We start from the raw sequence: 19,705 nt of genomic DNA, 5'->3' as shown, positions 1-19,705 counted from the left end.
TATGGTCATAAATGTGGCCTCTAAAGTGTTAACTATCTTTTTCTTTGATTTGACCCGGTGACCTAGTATTTGACCTGACATGACCCAGATTCGAACTTGACCTAGGAATCATCAAGTTTAACATTCTGATGAAGTTTCATGAAGATATAGTCATAAATGCAGCCTCTACAGTGTTAACAAGCTTTTCCTTTGATTTGACCTAGTGACCTAGTTTTTGACCCCACCTGACCAAGATTTGAACCTGACCTATAGATCATCAAGATGAACATTCTGACCTAGATTCATTAAGATATGGTCATAAATGTGGCCTCTACAGTGTAAACTAGCTTTTCGTTTGATTTGATCTGGTGACCTGGTTTTTGATTCTACATGACCCAGATTCAAACTGGACTTTGAGAATATCAAGATTACCATTTTGACCAAGTTTCATAAAGATACAGTCATAAATGTGGCCTCTAGACCTAGTTTTTGACCTGACATGACCCATGTTCGAACTTGACCTCTAAAGTGTAAACTAGCTTTTCCTTTGATTTGACCTGGTGACCTAGTTTTTGATCCTACATGACCCAGATTCAAACTGGACCTTGAGATCATCAAGATTAAAATTCTGACCAAGTTTCATGAAGATACAGTCATAAATGTGGCCTCTACAGTGTTAACAAGCTTTTCCTTTGATTTGACCTGCTTACCTAGTTTTTGACCCCAGATGACCCAATATCAAACTCGTCCAAGACTTTATTGAGGGTAACATTCTGACCAAGTTTCATTAAGATTGGGTCCAAATTGTGACCTCTAGAGTGTTAACAAGCTTTTCCTTTGATTTGACCTGGTGACCTAGTTTTTGACCCCGGATGACCCAATATCAAACTCGTCCAAGATTTTATTGAGGGTTACATTCTGACCAAGTTTCATTAAGATTGGGCCAAAAATGTATCCTCAGTGTTAATAAGCTTTTCCTTTGATTTGACCTGGTGACCTAGTTTTTAACCCCAGATGACCCAATATCGAACTCATCCAAGATTTCATTGAGGGTAACATTCTGACCAAGTTTCATTAAGATTGGCTCAAATTTGTGACCTCTAGAGTGTTAACAGTCAAATTGTTGACGACGACGACGGACAATGGACACAGGGCGATCACAAAAGCTCACCTTTGAGCACTTTGTGCTCAGGTGAGCTAAAAATGGGTTTCTGACACACACGCAAGAAGTCTGTACACGAAAGGTTTTAACACATAGGATTGTTAGACTAAATCACTCTGTCCCCTAGGGCACTTACGTACTTTTTTATTGACATATATCGTATTTTCATGTTTTATGCACACTACATGCATAAAGTAAGTTGTAGTATGGACGAACATTAAACATACACCCTTCACGGCCAGATATTATTTATAAGTGGCGTTACACTGGTCAATGTTGACTGTGTTCAGTATTTACTTCATTGTTGTTCCAAAATGTGTACTTTAGTGTGAGAAAACTGCAGTGTTCTGACAGATTTTCAATCTTGTTTTGAGATCCGGGTTGAGCATATGCCATTTTAAACTGTAACAATCTTCCATATTAACCTTTAGCCTGCTAAATTTCTAAAATGGACTGGTCAATAATTCAATTTGGGCAGTGCCATTTGTTATTTGAAGGTGTGTTCACTGAAAATTTACTGACTGAATAGCGAACAGTGCAGACCATGATCAGCCTGCACGATAGTGCAGGCTGATCTTGGTCTGCACTGGTCGCAAAGGCAAAATCACTTGCCGCCAGCAGGCTAAAAGGTAAAAGACTCAAATTCATTTTTTATGCCAACATTTCTTCAAAAATACAGAGAAATCATTAATAATTGTAGGGACCTAATTTTTTCGTGGATTTTGTGGTTGTGCCATTCATGAAATTAAATCCAAAGGAATAAAGAAAATTTCCTTTTTATTTTATTTCAAACTTTGAAATCCATGAATTTAGCCCCCATAAACTTAAAATGATTTCACAATACTGCAAATTATATAAATGAGAACGATCCTTTAAAATCAATTCTACACTTAATGAATACATTTTCTTATTACACTGTAAGTGATAGGTCAAACTACAAGGTAGAGCAACTTACCTTGATAAACTGTTTGAATTCTGAAGGTACAATAAGGATATGCGGTGTGGTCGGCATTATACATGTTGTCTGGAACTTCTCGTAATCTATACACATCTCCTCATGGGGTGGGTAGTAGGGGTAGTAACTGAGTAATACAACGAAAGTACATTCAACATGCAATAATACAACCTGCATTTTTCAAGAACACTTTTCAAAGAAATTTCAGGACAAAAACAAACTTCACTGATGTGGAAAAAAACTAACAAAGTAAATGCTTATATTTTTTCAGTAGCACACTTGCTCAAATTGTTTCAGTTTGGACCTTCATTAATTTTTTATTTAATATACTTACTGACTATAATAATAGGAATTATGCATTCAGATATCAGATGACTTGGGTGATTTCAAAAAAAATGAGGCAAACAAAGGAAACATATCTTAATAAGAGAATCAAAGCCCAATTGTCAAATATTGTATGTCTGTAAATGTGTTAGTAAGCAACAAAACTGTATTCCATGTTTAATGATCACAGCTTTTGTCATTCGAAATTCCTGAAAAAAAATGTGACCAAAATTGTAGCAAGTGTAACACATTTTTGGGACATTTTGAAAATATCATCTTCTATTAATTGAAATTTTAAAGAACTCTCTGAATAAAAGGGAAAAACTCTATTATGTACATGATCCTTAAACATTCTGGGTGAGAAAAAATCCTCTTTTTTTTCAAACTCACTTACAAAAAATGCATTTGCTTCTTAGTTTAAGAATGCGACACACGTCATTTTTGTTATTAGAAAATACATTATTTTAAAAGAAAATGATTTTATCAAGCATTTCAGCAAGTTAAGTTTTGGCAATAAATATATTTTTGAATGAAATAATCAAATAGTGATGTAAAATCGTTATAATTCTAATGATCAGGGCTATTATTTTGAAATAAAATTGTTAAAAAGATTGTCTCTTGGAAAATGTTGCAAGTGTAACATTTGAGATTATATGAGCACTGTTTTTCCACACAATGATTTTTTATGCTTTTTCTTTTGTTTTTGAGAGCAGCAGCCACCCAAGAGATTAATTACAGCACTTATGATCATGTTGTTAAGCATGCTGATTTCAAATGTGATCATAAGTGATGTTGCAAGTGTAACACTCTTTTTGCATGTGTGATAGACACAAGTTTAGTGACATTTAAACTTAAGTCATGTAAACCAAAATAAAATCAATACTTTATTTTAGAAGTAAAGATCATGCTGTAAGTTTTCAAGCATTTATGTTGTCAGATATTATTACTTTGAGTAAAATTTTGTTTCAAATAATTCAAAAATTTCTTTTCTTAAGTGAAAAAGATTATTTTATGATACATCTACAGAATAAAATGCAAGTTAGTTTGTTTAACCTATGATTATGATGTATTTACATTGTAAATGAGCATAGATGGAAGGAATATTACCATAAACTGTTTAATAACCATTAAAATTATAAAAGTTGTATGAAGTGTTACACTTGCAACAGAAAAATTTATTAATGCCAATATTATGTGCAAATATGCATTTTTTCACAGCATTCTGACTTACACTGAAAAGAAATGCCAAAATTAGTTGTGAAACTCCCTTTTAAAGGGAGGTCATTAAGATCTCAAGAAAACGATGTTGAACCAGCAAAGAAAAGCTCAAATGAGAGGGTTAAAAAATACCGACAAAAACTGAAAAATGATCCTAGTCAGAAGGAGAAACTTGAAAAATTGAAAGAAAAGAAAAAAGAAGAAAACAAAGCATACAGACATAACATTAAAATACAAAGAGAACAAAATCTAAAATTCAATGAGATGATCAAAGAAAAGAACAGACTAAGGATGCAAAAACTAAGAAAAAAGCAGCGTGAAACAAAGAGAAAACAAACAGCCAAACTAAGTGACATGAAGTCAAAGCTAGATCCCCAGAAATCAAAGTCAGAACAGAAACAATTCAAAATGACCAAAAGTGTAAGAAACAATGATTCTGCTCGAAAGCGCGTCCAAAGAGCCAGTATGTTAATGCCAAAAGAAGGAGAGAAATGGGCTCAAACAGTGACCGATCTTGTGAACAAAGCTACCCCAAGAAGAAAATCCCTACTAAGGTTTGAACATGAAGGTCTGGCAGAAATACAGAATGTAGTGGGCATTAGTAAAGTTGGAAGACCCACAAAAGAAAATGTGAAAGTAAAGAAGAGATTGGCATTCACTGAAGAAGCAAGTACTGTCTGGAAATCCAAGAAAGCCCTGAATCAGTATCAAAAGAGAAAGAAGGCCCAAATGGAACGCCCATCTAAACGGACGCTCCATAGGGAAACCTGGATGCAGAAGATTGAGACTTTCCTAGAGGACAATTCTAGAATTATGCCAAATAAAAAGGACACACTTAAAGTAAATGGTCAAGTTTTTACAAAACGTCATTTGTTAACATCTAAAGTAACTCTGTACAAGAAGTTCCTGAAAGCAAACCCAACATTTGATAGAAAATTTGGGACCTTCCTGAAAATGATACCAAAGTATTACAAACAGCTTAATCTAACCTGTAGAAGGGTCTGTGTATGTTCCAAAGATTACAACATTGACCAGAAGATTGAAGCATTGAACAGAGTTGCCAAGCAGAAATCTCTCTCTGAGCTAAAGACCACAAGCAGGCTTCTTTCAGATGTCACTGTTTGTAGTTATGAGACATTACCGAAGCGCATATGTGTTGACAGAAAGTGCATAAACTGTAGCTCATCTGCAATAAGAGGCTATTACAAACCTCTGACAGAAAAATGCCAAGAAGAAATACTTAAGTATCATCAGTGGGAAACAAGGCCAGAAACATATATAAACAAAGATGGAAAACAAATGAAATCCAACAGATGGATACAAGTAGAATACAAGACCAAGGTTGAAGACCTTGTTTCTGAAGTTGCAAAAGACATGGAATTTTTCACTGGACACTTATTTCGCATCACTTATCAACACATGATGGAGAAACAAATTATGTCCAATCTTCCAATAGATCAGTGTGTAGCTATCATGGACTTTTCTGAAAATGCTTCGATGCAAGCACAAGATGAAATAGAATCCGCACACTGGACAACCAAGCAGGTAACACTGCATCCTATTCATATAGTGAGGCATGCTAGAAGCAGTACTTTAGAAGAACCAGTCATTAAGAAAGAGTCACTTATCATATTATCGGATTGCCTTTCACATAACTCTGGCGCAGTGTATGTCTTTACAAAGCAGCTATTGCTACACTTGAATAACAACCCAGGGCCTTGTGACATAAAAGTTATTCACAGGTTCACTGATAACTGCGCCACACAGTATAAATGTAAGGATGCATTTTCACATCTTGACCTGGTAGAAAAAGTGCATGGCGTAAAAATGGTATACCATTACACAGAATCTGGCCATGGGAAGGGTCCCAGTGATGGTCTAGGGGCAGCTGTTAAGAAGAGGCTGGAGAGATTAATACTTGGTGGAAAGGTCATAAATAATGCCTACCAAGCATATCTTGCCCTGAAACAAACACAAACAGAAACCACCAACCAAACAGTACTATACATACCGCAATCGAAAATGGCAAAGGAAATGCCACCAAAGAATCCCAATCTAAAGACAATCAAAGGTACACAATCATTCCACATGGTACAACTTGATAATCAGAAAAGTCATTTGGAGTGCAGTGACCTTAGCTGTTCCTGTACAGTGTGCACCACCTCACAAGAAGGGCCTTGCTATTTCAGCCAGTACAGGCATGCATCACAGACCCATAAACTGCTTTGTTACAACCCCAGTGACTGTAGTATCCTTAATGCTAAAAATGTCTTTTTTCCCAATGTCAGCACTACTGTGTTGAAATTAAACGCTTTCAATTTATTTGCTTGCATGCTTTCTGCTATTTATCCTACTGCTTGCTATAATAATGTTTTACTTTATTACTAACATCCTGTAAAATCATGTTAGCAGCCTTTACATGTATGTTAGCTTCTGCTTTACGCTTAATCTAATCAGCATGCTCCTTATCTAATACTTAGCTGTGACCTGTAGTAATGGTGATGGGGTAGATTCACATAGATTAGCTAACACCAATGTATTACAGCAAGCAATGGAGCTCAGTCTCAGAGATCACTCTGAGCATGTTGATTACATCAACAATGAGTTGACATTGTTTGCTACTAGTATTGCAAGGAAGGGTTGGCAAATTCGAGGCACAACACCCACAGATGGGAACTGCGCCTTCTGGGCAATTAGTGATCAACTTGATCGGACAGGGGGTCATCCTTACACACAAACACAACTTAGAGAAAATGTTGTCGAATACATTGAAAATTTATCAGAGGTACTGGTATGCTATTAATACTTAGTATTGATTTGTACTTTTTTGGAATTAAAACATAGAGAATAGGTGGTTTTAAATATAAATTTTGTTTGCCAGACTTATCTTTAAATTAATATACAAAACATTTATCATTCATTTGTAATAAATATTTTTTTTAAATGCAGGAATTCACAATGTTCTTAATAGTTTTGATAATACTTTGTCTGTCTGTCTGTCTGTCTGTCTGATATCTAAATTTATGTATATTTCAGAATGATAAAGAAAACTTGGCCAAGTTCTTGACTCAGAGTATGGATTCATATCTGCATGGCATGAGATTAAATGGAACATATGCTGATCACATATGCTTACAATCATTGTGCAAAATGTTATCTATGGATATACTGGTGGTTAATTCTGGTGATGACATTAGATTACAACCAACTGGTACCTCCTCTAAGACGCTGGTCCTTGGCCACCTACCTGATTTACAACACTACGTCAGCTTGGAGCCACTGAAGAGGTATTTACCAAATTCTACATATATAGTAAAAGTTTATAACCAATGTAATACTCAAAATAAAAAGTTATGTATATTATACATTTATGAAGAAATTTATTTTTACTCAAGATATTACAGAACAACTATTAAATGTTTCAGGTTTGAACTGGATGACTTTGTAGCTGTCCATCTGACTGGTGATAAACACAGACGAGTTTATGTTGCAAAGGTATGCTTGTAGTTATACATAAGAAACTTGTTAAAGTACATCAGTTGTCTGTCTCTCTGTCTGTAGGTCTGTCTATGTTCACTTTAGAATTAAATACCACAGAAATAATTAAGAATGATTGATAAACACTAATAACAATAAAATTCTGTACATATTGGAAAATCTGCTGACAAAGAAATTCTGAAATTGTTTTGTTTGAAATTTTAGAACTGTTTGGTTTACAAAGTAATAAATATCAAATGAAACCTACACTTTTTTCTGCACAGGTTCTCGACGTAGACGAAAATGATGTGAAACTGAAATTCATGAAGCAAACCAGATCAGCTGATGTCTTCGAGTGGCCAAACAAAGAGGACATTGCCTGGCAACCTCATTCCGATGTCTGGTGTAAATTTGATCAACCCGAATTATTGCCTGGCAGGGGTCTTAGAATGAAATTCGATATGAAAGGACTTTCATAATTATAGTTTAATGAATGACAATTTAAGACGTTTTAGTTCAGTTGTTAGTTGTTACAGTTGCATTTGCCTCTCATGACTTTGGAAAGTGAACAATCATAGTTCCATTGAACTAAGTATTATATACTTTTTTCACTTTACCAGAACTTACTAACTATGATTAAACTGGGAAAGATGTAATCATGAACTACAGTAGTGCATAAGCACCCAGACAAGTTGGTGTATTGACCTTTAAATATCTCAATGTTTGTATTCAAGTTTAGTGTTACAAACCAGTTCTTTACAGTTCTAATGTTCTTAATTCAGCTGTTTTTTCAATTTTGTAACATGTTTCATCCTGATCAGGTTTACTGAAGATTTTTGACATGTTGAATTTTTTATTTTTTGTAATTGTTGCAAGTGTAACAGTATGCTATGTTACAGATAATGGTTATGACTTTATCACATTTGCTCACTTCCAAAACAGAACTATCAAAATGCATTAAATATACATTTTTTAAACAGTAACAGTATTAGACAGTTTCAATTTTGGTTGTATTCATTCAACTGAAGAGTAGTCGTTATCTTCTGCAACTGCAGGTTTGTTAAATTAATTGATACCAGTGATGCCAACACTAGAAATTAGTAAAATCAATTGGTAATTAATTGTGTTATAATTAAATTACACAGTTATTGTCAACAATTTTATTTCACCACTTTTTGGGGTGAAAAACCATTAATAGCCATAGCTGTTGCGAGTGTAACACAAATTTTGAAAAAGGTAGTCGTTTTCAAATGACAAGTGTTGGCATGTAGAATAGTTTCAGCATCACAGCAAGTAATAATAATTGCTTAAATGGTAGCAGTATTGACTGAAACAGACATAATTTCAAATTCTACTACTCTATTGTAAAATAAATCAAACTTTTCAAGAGGTAAATAAAAAAAGTGACACAAAAATACTAAAATATTTCGAAAATTAGAGAAAAAAATAGCAGCATGTTCCAATTTTCAGTGCAATTTATTGTTTCTATATGTATACTGTCATGCAAGTTGGAAATACTGTGCCATTTTTATGTTATTCTTCAAGTTTTGTGTGTTAAAAATTAGGTATAATTGTGTAAAAATACACAAGATTGATTAATAAAAATTGTTTGAAAAAAAATTCTGTCAACTCGTACATGTTCGCCCCAATGTTTTTTATAAATTTCAATATCGTAAGATGTTATGACCATAAAAATCAATAGTCAACAATGAATTTGAATTTTGACCCTTCTACTACTTTGCAGTCTTCATTTTTTTTGAAATCACCCACTTTTATTCAAAGTTACAGAACCAATAAATGTTTGATTTCAAGCTTTGGCTAATAGATTCAACATTTTGCTGTGAATATTAGACTGTACCAAGACCACTGCGCTGTCAAAATCAACTTATCATCAGTAACAGCCTTTATTTCAGTCACGTTTTTTCCTAAAAAATTATATTCTGGCTAAAAATCTTATTAGGTACATACCTATGCTGATTAAGAAGATGCTGTGTTAATCTACCCAGTCTGTCGCTGGAACCAGGTGGACTGAAATAAGCACACAATGTTTTCTACTGGTTTTCAACAGTTTTCAACCATATTTAATGACATGAAATACTATTTTAATTTGTACTCCACAGAAAAAGATATTACATCAGATATTGTTGAGAGGTCCTTAGACTTTTGATACCTGACCATGACCTTATTTTATGATGCCAACATGTGCAAACATGAGGGCCATGATGGCACTAAATCGCTCATCTGAGTTTAGTTGCTTGCTTGAACAAATTTCTTTGCTAAAGCTTCAAAAACAAGAGGACCATGATGGTCCTGAATCGCTCACCTCTTCCCACATGACCCAGTTTTGAGTATGACGTCGTTTTTTTCTATTATTTGACATAGTGACCTAGTTTTTGAGCTCATGTGACCCAGTTTTGAACATGACCTAGATATTATCAAGATAAAAATTCTGACCAATTTTCATGAAGATCCATTGAAAAATATGGTCTCTAGAGAGGTCACAAGGTTTTTCTATTATTTGACCTATTGACCTAGTTTTCGAAGGTACGTGACCCTGTTTTGAACTTTATCTAGATATCATCAAGGTGCACATTCTCACTAATTTTCATGAAGATCTCATGAAAAATATGGCCTCTAGAGAGGTCACAAGGTTTTTCTATTTTTATACCTACTGGCCTAGTTTTTGACCGCACGTGACCCAGTTTCGAAACTGACCTAGATATCATCAAGGTAAACATTCAGATCAATTTTCATGAAGATCCATTGAAAAATATGGCCTCTAGAGAGGTCAAAAGATTTTAATAATTTTAGACCTACTGACCTAGTTTTTGACCGCAGTTGACCCAGTTTCAAACTTGACCTAGATATCATCAAGATGAACATTCAGACCAACTTTCATACAGATCCCATAAAAAGTATGGCCTCTAGAGATGTCACAAGGTTTTTATATTATTTGAACTACTGACCTAGTTTTTAACGGCATGTGACCAAGTTTCAAACTTGACCTAGATATCATCAAGGAGAACATTCTGACCAATTTTCATAAAGATCCATTCAAGGGTATGGCCTCTAGAGAGGTCACAAGGTTTTTCTCTTTCAAGACCTACTGACCTAGTTTTTGATTGCAGTTGACCCAGTTTCAAACCTGACCTATATATCATCAACATAAACATTCAGACCAACTTTCATACAGATCCCATGAAAAATATAGCCTCTAGAGAGGTCACAACGTTTTTTCATTATTTGACCTACTGACCCACTTTTTGATGGCACGTGACCTACTTTCGAACTTGACCTAGATATCATCAAGATGAACATTCTGACCAATTTTTATGAAGATCCATTCACAAGTATGGCCTCTAGAGAGGTCACAAGGTTTTTCTATTTTTAGACCTACTGACCTAGTTTTTGACCGTACGTGACCCACTTTCGAACTTGACCTAGATATCATCAAGATGAACATTGAGACCAACTTTCAGACAGATCCCATGAAAAATATGACCTCTAGAGAGGTCACAAGGTTTTTCTATTATTTGACCTACTGACCTAGTTTTCAACGGCACGTGACCCACTTTCGAACTTGACCTAGATATCATCAAGGTGAACATTCTGACCAATTTTCATGAAGCTCTCATGAAACATATGGCCTCTAGAGAGGTCACAAGGTTTTTCTATTTTTAGACCTACTGACCTAGTTTTTGACCGCAGTTGACCCAGTTTCAAACTTGACCTAGATATCATCAAGATGAACATTCAGACCAACTTTCATACAGATCCCATGAAAAATATGGCCTTTAGAGAGGTCACAAGGTTTTTATATTATTTGACCTACTGACCTAGTTTTTGAAGGCACGTGACCCAGTTACGAACTTGACCTAGATATCATCAAGGTGAATGTTCTGACCAATTTTCATGAACATCTTTTGAAATATATGGCCTCTAGAGAGGTCACAAGGTTTTTCTATTTTTAGACCTACTGACCTAGTTTTTGACGGCACGTGACCCAGTTTCGAACTTGACCTAGATATCATCAAGATGAACATTCTGACCAACTTTCATAAAGATCCCACAAAAAATGTGACCTCTAGAGTGGTCACAAGCAAAAGTTTACGGACGCACGGACGGACGGACGCACGGACGGACGACGGACGCTGCGTGATCACAAAAGCTCACCTTGTCACTATGTGACAGGTGAGCTAAGAAAAAACTAGGTGAGTAGGTCATGGTAAAGATTATTCAAGATAACTACTGAAATCTGTTAAAAAGTTATACAGGTGGTCCAAATATCTTTTCTGTAGCTTCAAAAACAAGAAAGTAGGTCAGTAGGTCAGGGTAAGAAATATTAAAGATAAGTATTGAAATCTGTATCAAAAGTTATAAATGTGGTCCAAATTTCTATGCTGTACTTTATGTTTAAAGAAATTGTTGATGAAAAGTGACCACGCTCTCTGGCGGCCATGATTTTTGACGAATCAGAAAAATTTGAATATTATTTGTAGAAGGTCACACAAGGACAATTTGTGTGAAATAATTTTAAAATCGGGCTAACAGTTTTATACAATAAGATTTCCCAAGTTTCTACTATATACATATAGGGAAAAGTGAGCATGCCCCCTGGCAGTCATGTTTTTTGACGAATCGGAATAATTTGAACAATCTTGGTAGAGGGTCACACAAGAACCATTTGTGTAAAATTATTTTAAAATCAGGCTAGCAGTGTCACACAAGATTTTTAAAGTTTCCACTATATACATATAGGGAAAAGTGACCACGCCCTCTGGCGGCCATGTTTTTTGATGAATCGGAATAATTTGAACAATCTTGGTAGAGGGTCACACAAGGACCATTTGCGTCAAATTATTTTAAAATCGGGCTAGCAGTTTTACAAGAAGATCTTTAAAGTTTCCACTATATATATATATATATATATATATATATATATATATATATATATATATATATGGAAAAGTGACCACGCCCCCTGGCGGCCATGTTTTTTGACGCATCGGTATAATATGAACAATCTTGGTAGAGGGTGACATAAGGACCATTTGTGTGAAATTATTTCAAAATCGGACCATCGGTTTAGGAGATGTCGTTTGAAGATTTTTCTATTTTTAGCTCTGGGCCCCTATGTGCAACCAAGTGGAACCATTTGAATAACTTTGGTAGAGGACCATCCAAGGAACTTCCACGCCAAGCTTCATCAAAACCATTCAGTGGCTTTGGAGGAGATGTCGTTTAAACACAATTGTTGACGACGGACGGACGCATGACCGACACAGCGTGATCACAATAGCTCACCATGAGCTAAAAAAACTTACAAATACATTTTGTGTCTTTAACACGAGAACTACTGAAACCTATATCTGGTTTCTTTTTTTTCTTCGCACATCTCAAGAAAACAAGTGAATGAAGTATTGCCATGCAATACAAAGTCCCCTACTGGAAGGCACCTAATTTTCTCTACTGCAGTATAACATAATGAACTGATATCTGTCAATGATGTATAAACAATATTGTACTATATATACACTACGTTATAACAAAACACTTGGATTAAAATTTATATATATAAAAACCTATAGTTGTTTTCATATTCAATTTTTTTGGCTGATTATAAAAATGTTATCATGTAAGTTATTTATAGTAACAACAAAGGGAAATTAATCTTTAAAAAAAAAAAAAAAAAAAAAAAAAAAAAAAATCTATATAATATAAGTCCACAAGAAACTCTTTACCAGGTAGAGATAGGTCAAAATACACCTAAAAATTGGATGTAACATGCATGCTGTACCACAGAAAAGTGGTCTCGATTTTTCTCTACCGCCAGTAATAAAAAAGTTACAATAAAATCTATTTATAGTAACAACAGGGGACGTAATTCTAAAAACAAGGGTGCCTCATGGTGGTGAACATTTGGTCCAAGTTACATCAAAATCCCTCCATGCATGAAGAAGAAATGTTCCGTACAAAGTCATTCTTGAATTTGACCTTTGACCTCTAAATATGACCTTGACCTTAGACCTAGGGACCTGGTTCTTGCGCATGACATGTTGTCTCATCCAGGGGAATATTTGTGCCAACTGATATCTAAATCCTGCTTTGCATGACAAAGTTATAGATCGGACAGGAAAAAAATCCTCTTGACCTTTGATCTCTAAGTGTGACCTTGACCTTTAAGCTAGGGTACTGGGTGTTGCGCATGACACGTCGTCTCATCATGGGAAACATTTATGCCAAGTAATATTGTAATCCCTTGATGGATGACAGAGTTCTGGATCGGACAGGGAAAAAACCTTATTGACCTTTGACCCCCAATTGTGACCTTGACCTTTGAGCTAGGGGTCTGGGATTTGCGCATGACACGTCGTCTCATCATGGGGAACACTTGTGCTAAGTGATATTAAAATTCCTTAATGAATGTCAGAGTTATGGACCGGACACGAAACAGACCCTGTTCATGCTATGTTAACATCTGACTGCTAAGTGTGACCTTGACCTTTGAGCTAGGGGTTTGAAAGTTGTGCATGACACATCGTCTTATTATGAGGTACATTTGTGCCAAGTAATATTAAAATCCCTTCATAGATGGGAGAGTTATGGACCGGACAGGAAAAAAGCCTTGTTGACCTTTGACCTCCAATTGTGACCTTGACCTTTGAGCTAGGGGTCCGGGATTTGCGCATGACACATCATCTCATCATGGGGAACATTTGTGCCAAGTAATACTAAAATCCCTTCAAGGATGGGAGAGTTGTGGACCGGACAGGAAAAAGGCCCTGTTGACCTTTGACCTCCAATTGTGACCTTGACCTTTGAGCTAGGGGTCCGGGTTTTGCGCATGACACGTCGTCTCATCATGGGGAACATTTGTGCCAAGTAATATTAAAATCCCTTCATGGATGACAGAGTTATGGACCGGACATGAAATTACGGACGGACGGACAGACGGACTGACGGACAGACGGACGGACGGAATGACGGAAAAGTGCATTCCTATAGTCCCCGAAACTGGTTTTCAACCAGTAGGGGACTAAAAATCTTTTACTCTTAATAACAGGTATATTTGATCTCCTCAGTTGTAGCTTTGTAATGTACACAAGATTAATTGTTAGTGATGTAAATTTGAGAGTAATAAATAGGGCATTTGTTTGTTTAAGTACAATCTTTCCCTGTGCAAACACTATCTGGAGTGAAAATGTAAAATCTGTTTTGATTTTTTTTCTAAATTTATCAATTATATATGTAGAGAGATAGCAGGGACTGCGTTATGGGCGAAGTTGAGCGATAACTTCGCCCTAAGATATTTAACTTCGCCCTTCCCGCCCAGAAAAGCGAAGTTCCAGTTGCCCTAAAATTAGATAATTGGCAATAAGGTGCGCCGAGTTTATACATCTCAGTTATGTAGTCTGTAAACACAATATGCAATACACAGAATGTCACCGGGAGGTACACAGGTCGAAACGTGTCCATGACAACAAAAGATGATCACTCGATTTCAGGTTGACACCGCCGGGACTGATTTGGCTGTTAATTGTTTGCAGTTAATGTGATTGCGGTAAATGACGACAAAAGTAAAACAAGAGGGCCATGAAGGCCCTGTATCGCTCACCTGACCTATTGACCTAAAGATCATCAAGATTAACATTCTGACCAAGTTTCATCAAGATATGTTCATAAATGTGGCCTCTACAGTGTTAACTAGCTTTTCTTTTGATTTTACCCCGTGACCTAGTTTTTGACCCAACATGACCCAGATTCAAACTTGACCTAAAGATCATCAAGTTTAACATTCTGACTAAGTTTCATGAAGATATAGTCATAAATGTGGCCTCTAGAGTGTTAACAAGCTTTTCCTTTGATTTGCCCCCATGACCTAATTCTTGACCCAACATGACCCAGATTCGAACTTGACCTAAAGATCATCAAGTTTAACATTCTGACTAAGTTTCATGAAGATATAGTCATAAACGTGGCCTCTAGAGTGTTAACAAGCTTTTCCTTTGATTTAACTTAGTGACCTAGTTTTTGACCCCAGCTGACCCAGATTTAAACTTGACCTCAAGAGCATCAAGATAAACATTCTGACCAAGTTTCATTAAGATATGGTCATAAATGTGGCCTCTACAGTGTTAACTAGCTTTTCCTTTGATTTGACCAGGTGACCTAGTTTTTAATCCTACATGACCCAGATGCAAACTGGACCTTAAGATCATCAATATTAACATTCTGACCAAGTTTCATGAAGATATAGTCATAAATGCGGCCTCTACAGTGTTAACAAGCTTTTCCTTTGATTTGACCTGGTGACCTAGTTTTTGACCCCAGATGACCCAATATCGAACTCGTCCAAGACTTTTTTAAGGATAACATTCTGACTAAGTTTCATTAAGATTGGGCCAAAATTGTGACCTCTAGAGTGTTAACAAGCTTTTCCTTTGATTTGACCTGTTGACCTAGTTTTTGACCTCAGGTGACCCAATATCGAACTCGTCCAAGATTTTATTAAGGGTAACATTCTGACTCAGTTTCATTAAAATTGGGCCAAAAATGTGACCTCTACAGTGTTAACAAGCTTTTCCTTTGATTTAACCTGGTGACCTAGTTTTTGACCTCAGATGACCCAATATCGAATTCGTCCAAGACTTTATGGAGGGTAACATTCTGACCAAGTTTCATTAAGATTGGATCAAAATTGTGACCGCTAGAGTGTTAACAAGCTTTTCCTTTGATTTGACCTGGTGACCTAGTTTTTGACCCCAGATGACCCAATATCGAACTTGTCCAAGATTTTATGGAGGATAACATTCTGACCAAGTTTCATTAAGATTGGGCCAAAAATGTGACCTCTAGAGTGTTAACAGTCAAATTGTTGACGCCGGACGGACGGACGACGGAAGCCGGGCACAGGGTGATCACTAAAGCTCACCTTTGAGCACTTCGTGCTCAGGTGAGCTAAAAAACTAGAACTGTCACAGGAGTGACGAATACCCCCACAATACGGTCTTGTCACAGAAGAATGGCAACCATAAGAAAGACATGGACACAAGAAGGTGCAATTTAAATCAAAATTGACCTGTATTTTACGATGTTACACATGTGTACCAAAATTTATCTAAATCTGTCAAGCCTTTTGTGAGTTATTCGCCGACAACCATGAGTTTGACAAATTTTAAGTTGGAAAGGGGCCATAACTACATATAAAATGGGTGGTTTGTACCCAGTCGAACTTAACCTGTATTTTATGATGTTACACCTGTGTACCAAAAACATTTAAATATGTCAAGAACTGTCACTGGAGTGTTTAATAACTCCAATGGTGGATGAATATTGCACAATAGCTTGAGTCTGTGTTAAAAAATATCAAATAATAAGAGAGGTACAGATAAAGTATATCAAAACACTATATAAGTATAATTCTAAGCAAAAAGGGGGCATAATTCAGGAAATATTGGTGCAAGAGTTATGCACCATGTGTCATATGATGTGGGTGATGATTTGGAACAACTACTTCAAGTTTGAAACAAATGCATTTCGTAATAACCAAGATATAGTGAAAATGCATCAAAATTAACCTTAAATTCTAAGTAAAAGGGGGCATAATTCATGAAAAATTGGTGTCAGAGTTATGCACCTTGTGTCACATGATGTGGGTGATAAGGTGGAACATCTATTTTAAGTTTGAATCAAATCCATTTAGTAATAACTGAGATATAGTGAAAATGCATCAAAATTAACCTTAAATTCTAAGTAAAAGGGGCATAATTCATGAAAAATTGGTGTCAGAGTTATGCACCTTGTGTCACATGATGTGGGTGATAAGGTGGAACATCTATTTAAGTTTGAATCAAATCCGTTTTGTAATAATTGAGATATAGTGAAAATGCATCAAAATTAACCTTAAATTCTAAGTAAAAAGGGGCATAATTCATGAAAAATTGGTGTCAGTAATGCACCTTGTCACATAATGTAGGTGTTAAGGTGGAACATCTATTTTAAGTTTGAATCAAATCCATTTAGTAATAACTGAGATATAGATTTCGGGACGGGACGCGACGTGACAAAACTGACTCCTATATAGTTCCCATCAAACATTTTTGTGGGGGTATAAAAAACAAGAGTAGATATCTAATAATTAAAGTTGAAATCGGAGATCAGAGCCCAAAAAAATTTAAAAACAGCAATAACTTCCGAATTTCTTAACGATTTCTTAAGTGTCAGTACTTAATTACTTATTTCCTAATAATCATGGTTCCGGAAAAAAATCATTTCGAAATTTTGGTTTCCAAAAATAGATCTTAAACACAATTAGATCTAATGTAGACTAATCATTACTCCCGATGTTTATTTCTCCATCGGGATTTGTTAACTATCTAAACATTTTTACCTTTACTTCTCGGTCTGTATTTCTTTCATTAAAAAGATATAATTTTAAATATAATGCAGTTGACAAACTATTAAATTTGTTTTGATAAAAATAGCAGACTACTCTTTTAGTTCATTTTTGATATGTATAAAAGGGAGGTAATACATTTAAACAATTATTTTTTTTTATGTCAAAATACGTTGTTTTTAAAAAAATATTGCCCCTGATAATTAAGTCTTTATCTACTGATCAATACAAATAACGTTTCATTAAATGTTCGAGAGTTTATCAACTATGCAGTTTGTCAAGTAAGAGGAAGTATATATAACTAATTTTTTAAATTGGTAGTTTAGGCTGTTCATAAACCTGAGCAATTTAATAGGTTGACAAGTCAATGAAAGATTTTAACATTAGAAAAAAGCTGTCCTGGGAAGGAAGAAATCAAGGAAATATAAAAGCACTGGTTGCATGATGAAAGATGTGTTGTGTCAAGTTGTAAATCATTATATGTACAGTAATAAAACAGTACAAATTTGTACTGTACTGTTGAAACACTGCACTGTTTTTATTTATAATATATCATAAACAGAAAACACTAAAAATATTTTGAAACTGAATAAACAATGACATTGTTATTTAATGTGTGTAAGCAATGTCCTGTTTCACATTTGCGAAACTTCTCCCTGTTTCTCCTGGAGGGAGAAGTCACTTCTCCCTAATTTTCCAGGCTAAGGTAGTCCCTAGATAGTGGGGCAGTGGTTAGCAGGTTGGGAGTACAACAGTTATCCAGATTTGATTCCCGCTTGCAGCTAGTGTTCAGTACTTGGTGATTTACTTAAACTGGTATTGTATCAGACTAGACTAACTGCCGACAAGGTAAATTGACACCTGCTTTGGGCTCTAGACTATTGGAAATAAGTTGTTCCATCCATTCCAGCTGGGGACTTCTGTCGACTAGCCACGCTTAACAAGAAATCTTTACCTTTATAACTCACTGAAAAATTTTCAGTAAACAAATGCAAACTATATACATTTGTAATAAAAATTAGTAAATACATCGTATATTTGTCTGGGAATAAACTTACAATGTAATTTCTTCTGTCCCCATGTGAAACAGTACGTCTGTTGATGTAAGACCAAACACTATGTTGTTTATACGTAGAGTGCATGGATCAGATGCAAAGTGAACATGCTGCAAAAAAAAAACTAGAAATGTGTCACAGATGCCCCCACTACATGACAAGGACACAAATTTTTTCCTAGGTCAGGGGCCATAACTCCTACAATACTGAATGAATCCGGACACGAAACCCCAGGTGCACAACCGCAAATGCTGATCAACATTCCTTTAAACTTTGGTGACTCTAGGTCAAATACTTTTGGAGCTATGCGCGACACAACATTAAAATGACCGATTTTTAACTAAGTCAGGGGCCATAACTCCTATATGACTGAATGAATCCGGACGCGAAACCCCAGGTGCACAACTGCACATGCTGACCAACATTCCTTTAAACTTTGGTGACTCTAGGTCAAATACTTTTGGGAGCTACGCGCGACACATTAAAATGATCAATTTTTAACTAAGTAAGGGGCTGTAACTCCTACGAGACTGAGTGAATCTGGACGCAAAACCCCAGGTGCACAACTGCACATGCTGACCCAACATTCCTGTAAACTTTGGTGACTAGGTCAAATACTTTTGGAGCTACGGGCGACACAACATTAAAATAACAAATTTTTTACTAAGTCAGGGGCCATAACTACTACACAACTGAATGAATCTGGACGCAAAACACCAGGTGCACAACTACACATGCTGACCAACATTCTTGTAAAGTTTTGTGACTCTAGGTCAAATACTTTTGGAGCTAGGCGCGACACAACATTAAAATGACCAATTTTTACAGTCAGGGGCCATAACTCCTACACGACTGAATGAATCCGGACGCGAAACCCCAGGTGCACAACTACACATGCTGGCCAACATTCCTGTAAAGTTTTGTGATTCTACGTCAAATACTTTTGGAGCTACGCGCGACACAACATTCTCGGAAGGACAGACGGACGGAGGACGGACAAGGGCAAATCTATATGCCCCCCACCCCAAAAAAGTGGGGGCATAAAAAACAATCATAAAGCTACAGTATTTTTAAATGAGTTTTCAATTAGGCAAGTTCTTTAATACACAAAAAAGTTTTACTTTACTGATCAAGAGTAC

The 19,705-nt window shown here is 35.8% G+C and overlaps 2 protein-coding genes across 3 annotated transcripts in view; one reads left to right on the top strand and one right to left on the bottom strand.

Moving 5' to 3' along the window:
• LOC123525896 (DNA polymerase alpha subunit B-like) overlaps positions 1-19,705 on the bottom strand; it is a 59,387-nt gene that overhangs the window by 3,919 nt on the left and 35,763 nt on the right. For both annotated transcript variants that reach the window (XM_053521644.1, XM_053521652.1), the window contains 3 exons: positions 18,570-18,676; positions 9,084-9,143; positions 2,097-2,223 (listed from right to left, as the gene is read on the bottom strand). In XM_053521644.1, the coding sequence (XP_053377619.1) occupies positions 2,097-2,223; positions 9,084-9,143; positions 18,570-18,676 (294 nt within the window). The remainder of the gene's footprint in view (positions 1-2,096; positions 2,224-9,083; positions 9,144-18,569; positions 18,677-19,705) is intronic.
• On the top strand, positions 6,185-8,098 carry LOC123551226 (uncharacterized). The gene is made up of 4 exons (XM_045339991.2): positions 6,185-6,423; positions 6,675-6,925; positions 7,064-7,133; positions 7,400-8,098. The coding sequence occupies exons 1-4, from the start codon at positions 6,190-6,192 to the stop codon at positions 7,592-7,594; spliced, it is 750 nt and encodes a 249-aa protein (XP_045195926.1). The 5' UTR covers positions 6,185-6,189; the 3' UTR covers positions 7,595-8,098.

The sequence above is a fragment of the Mercenaria mercenaria genome, chromosome 1 (genome assembly GCF_021730395.1).
Source record: "Mercenaria mercenaria strain notata chromosome 1, MADL_Memer_1, whole genome shotgun sequence".
Classification (NCBI taxonomy): domain Eukaryota; kingdom Metazoa; phylum Mollusca; class Bivalvia; order Venerida; family Veneridae; genus Mercenaria; species Mercenaria mercenaria.
Note: the sequence above shows the minus strand (reverse complement) of the source record. Positions and strands in the feature narration are given on the sequence as shown.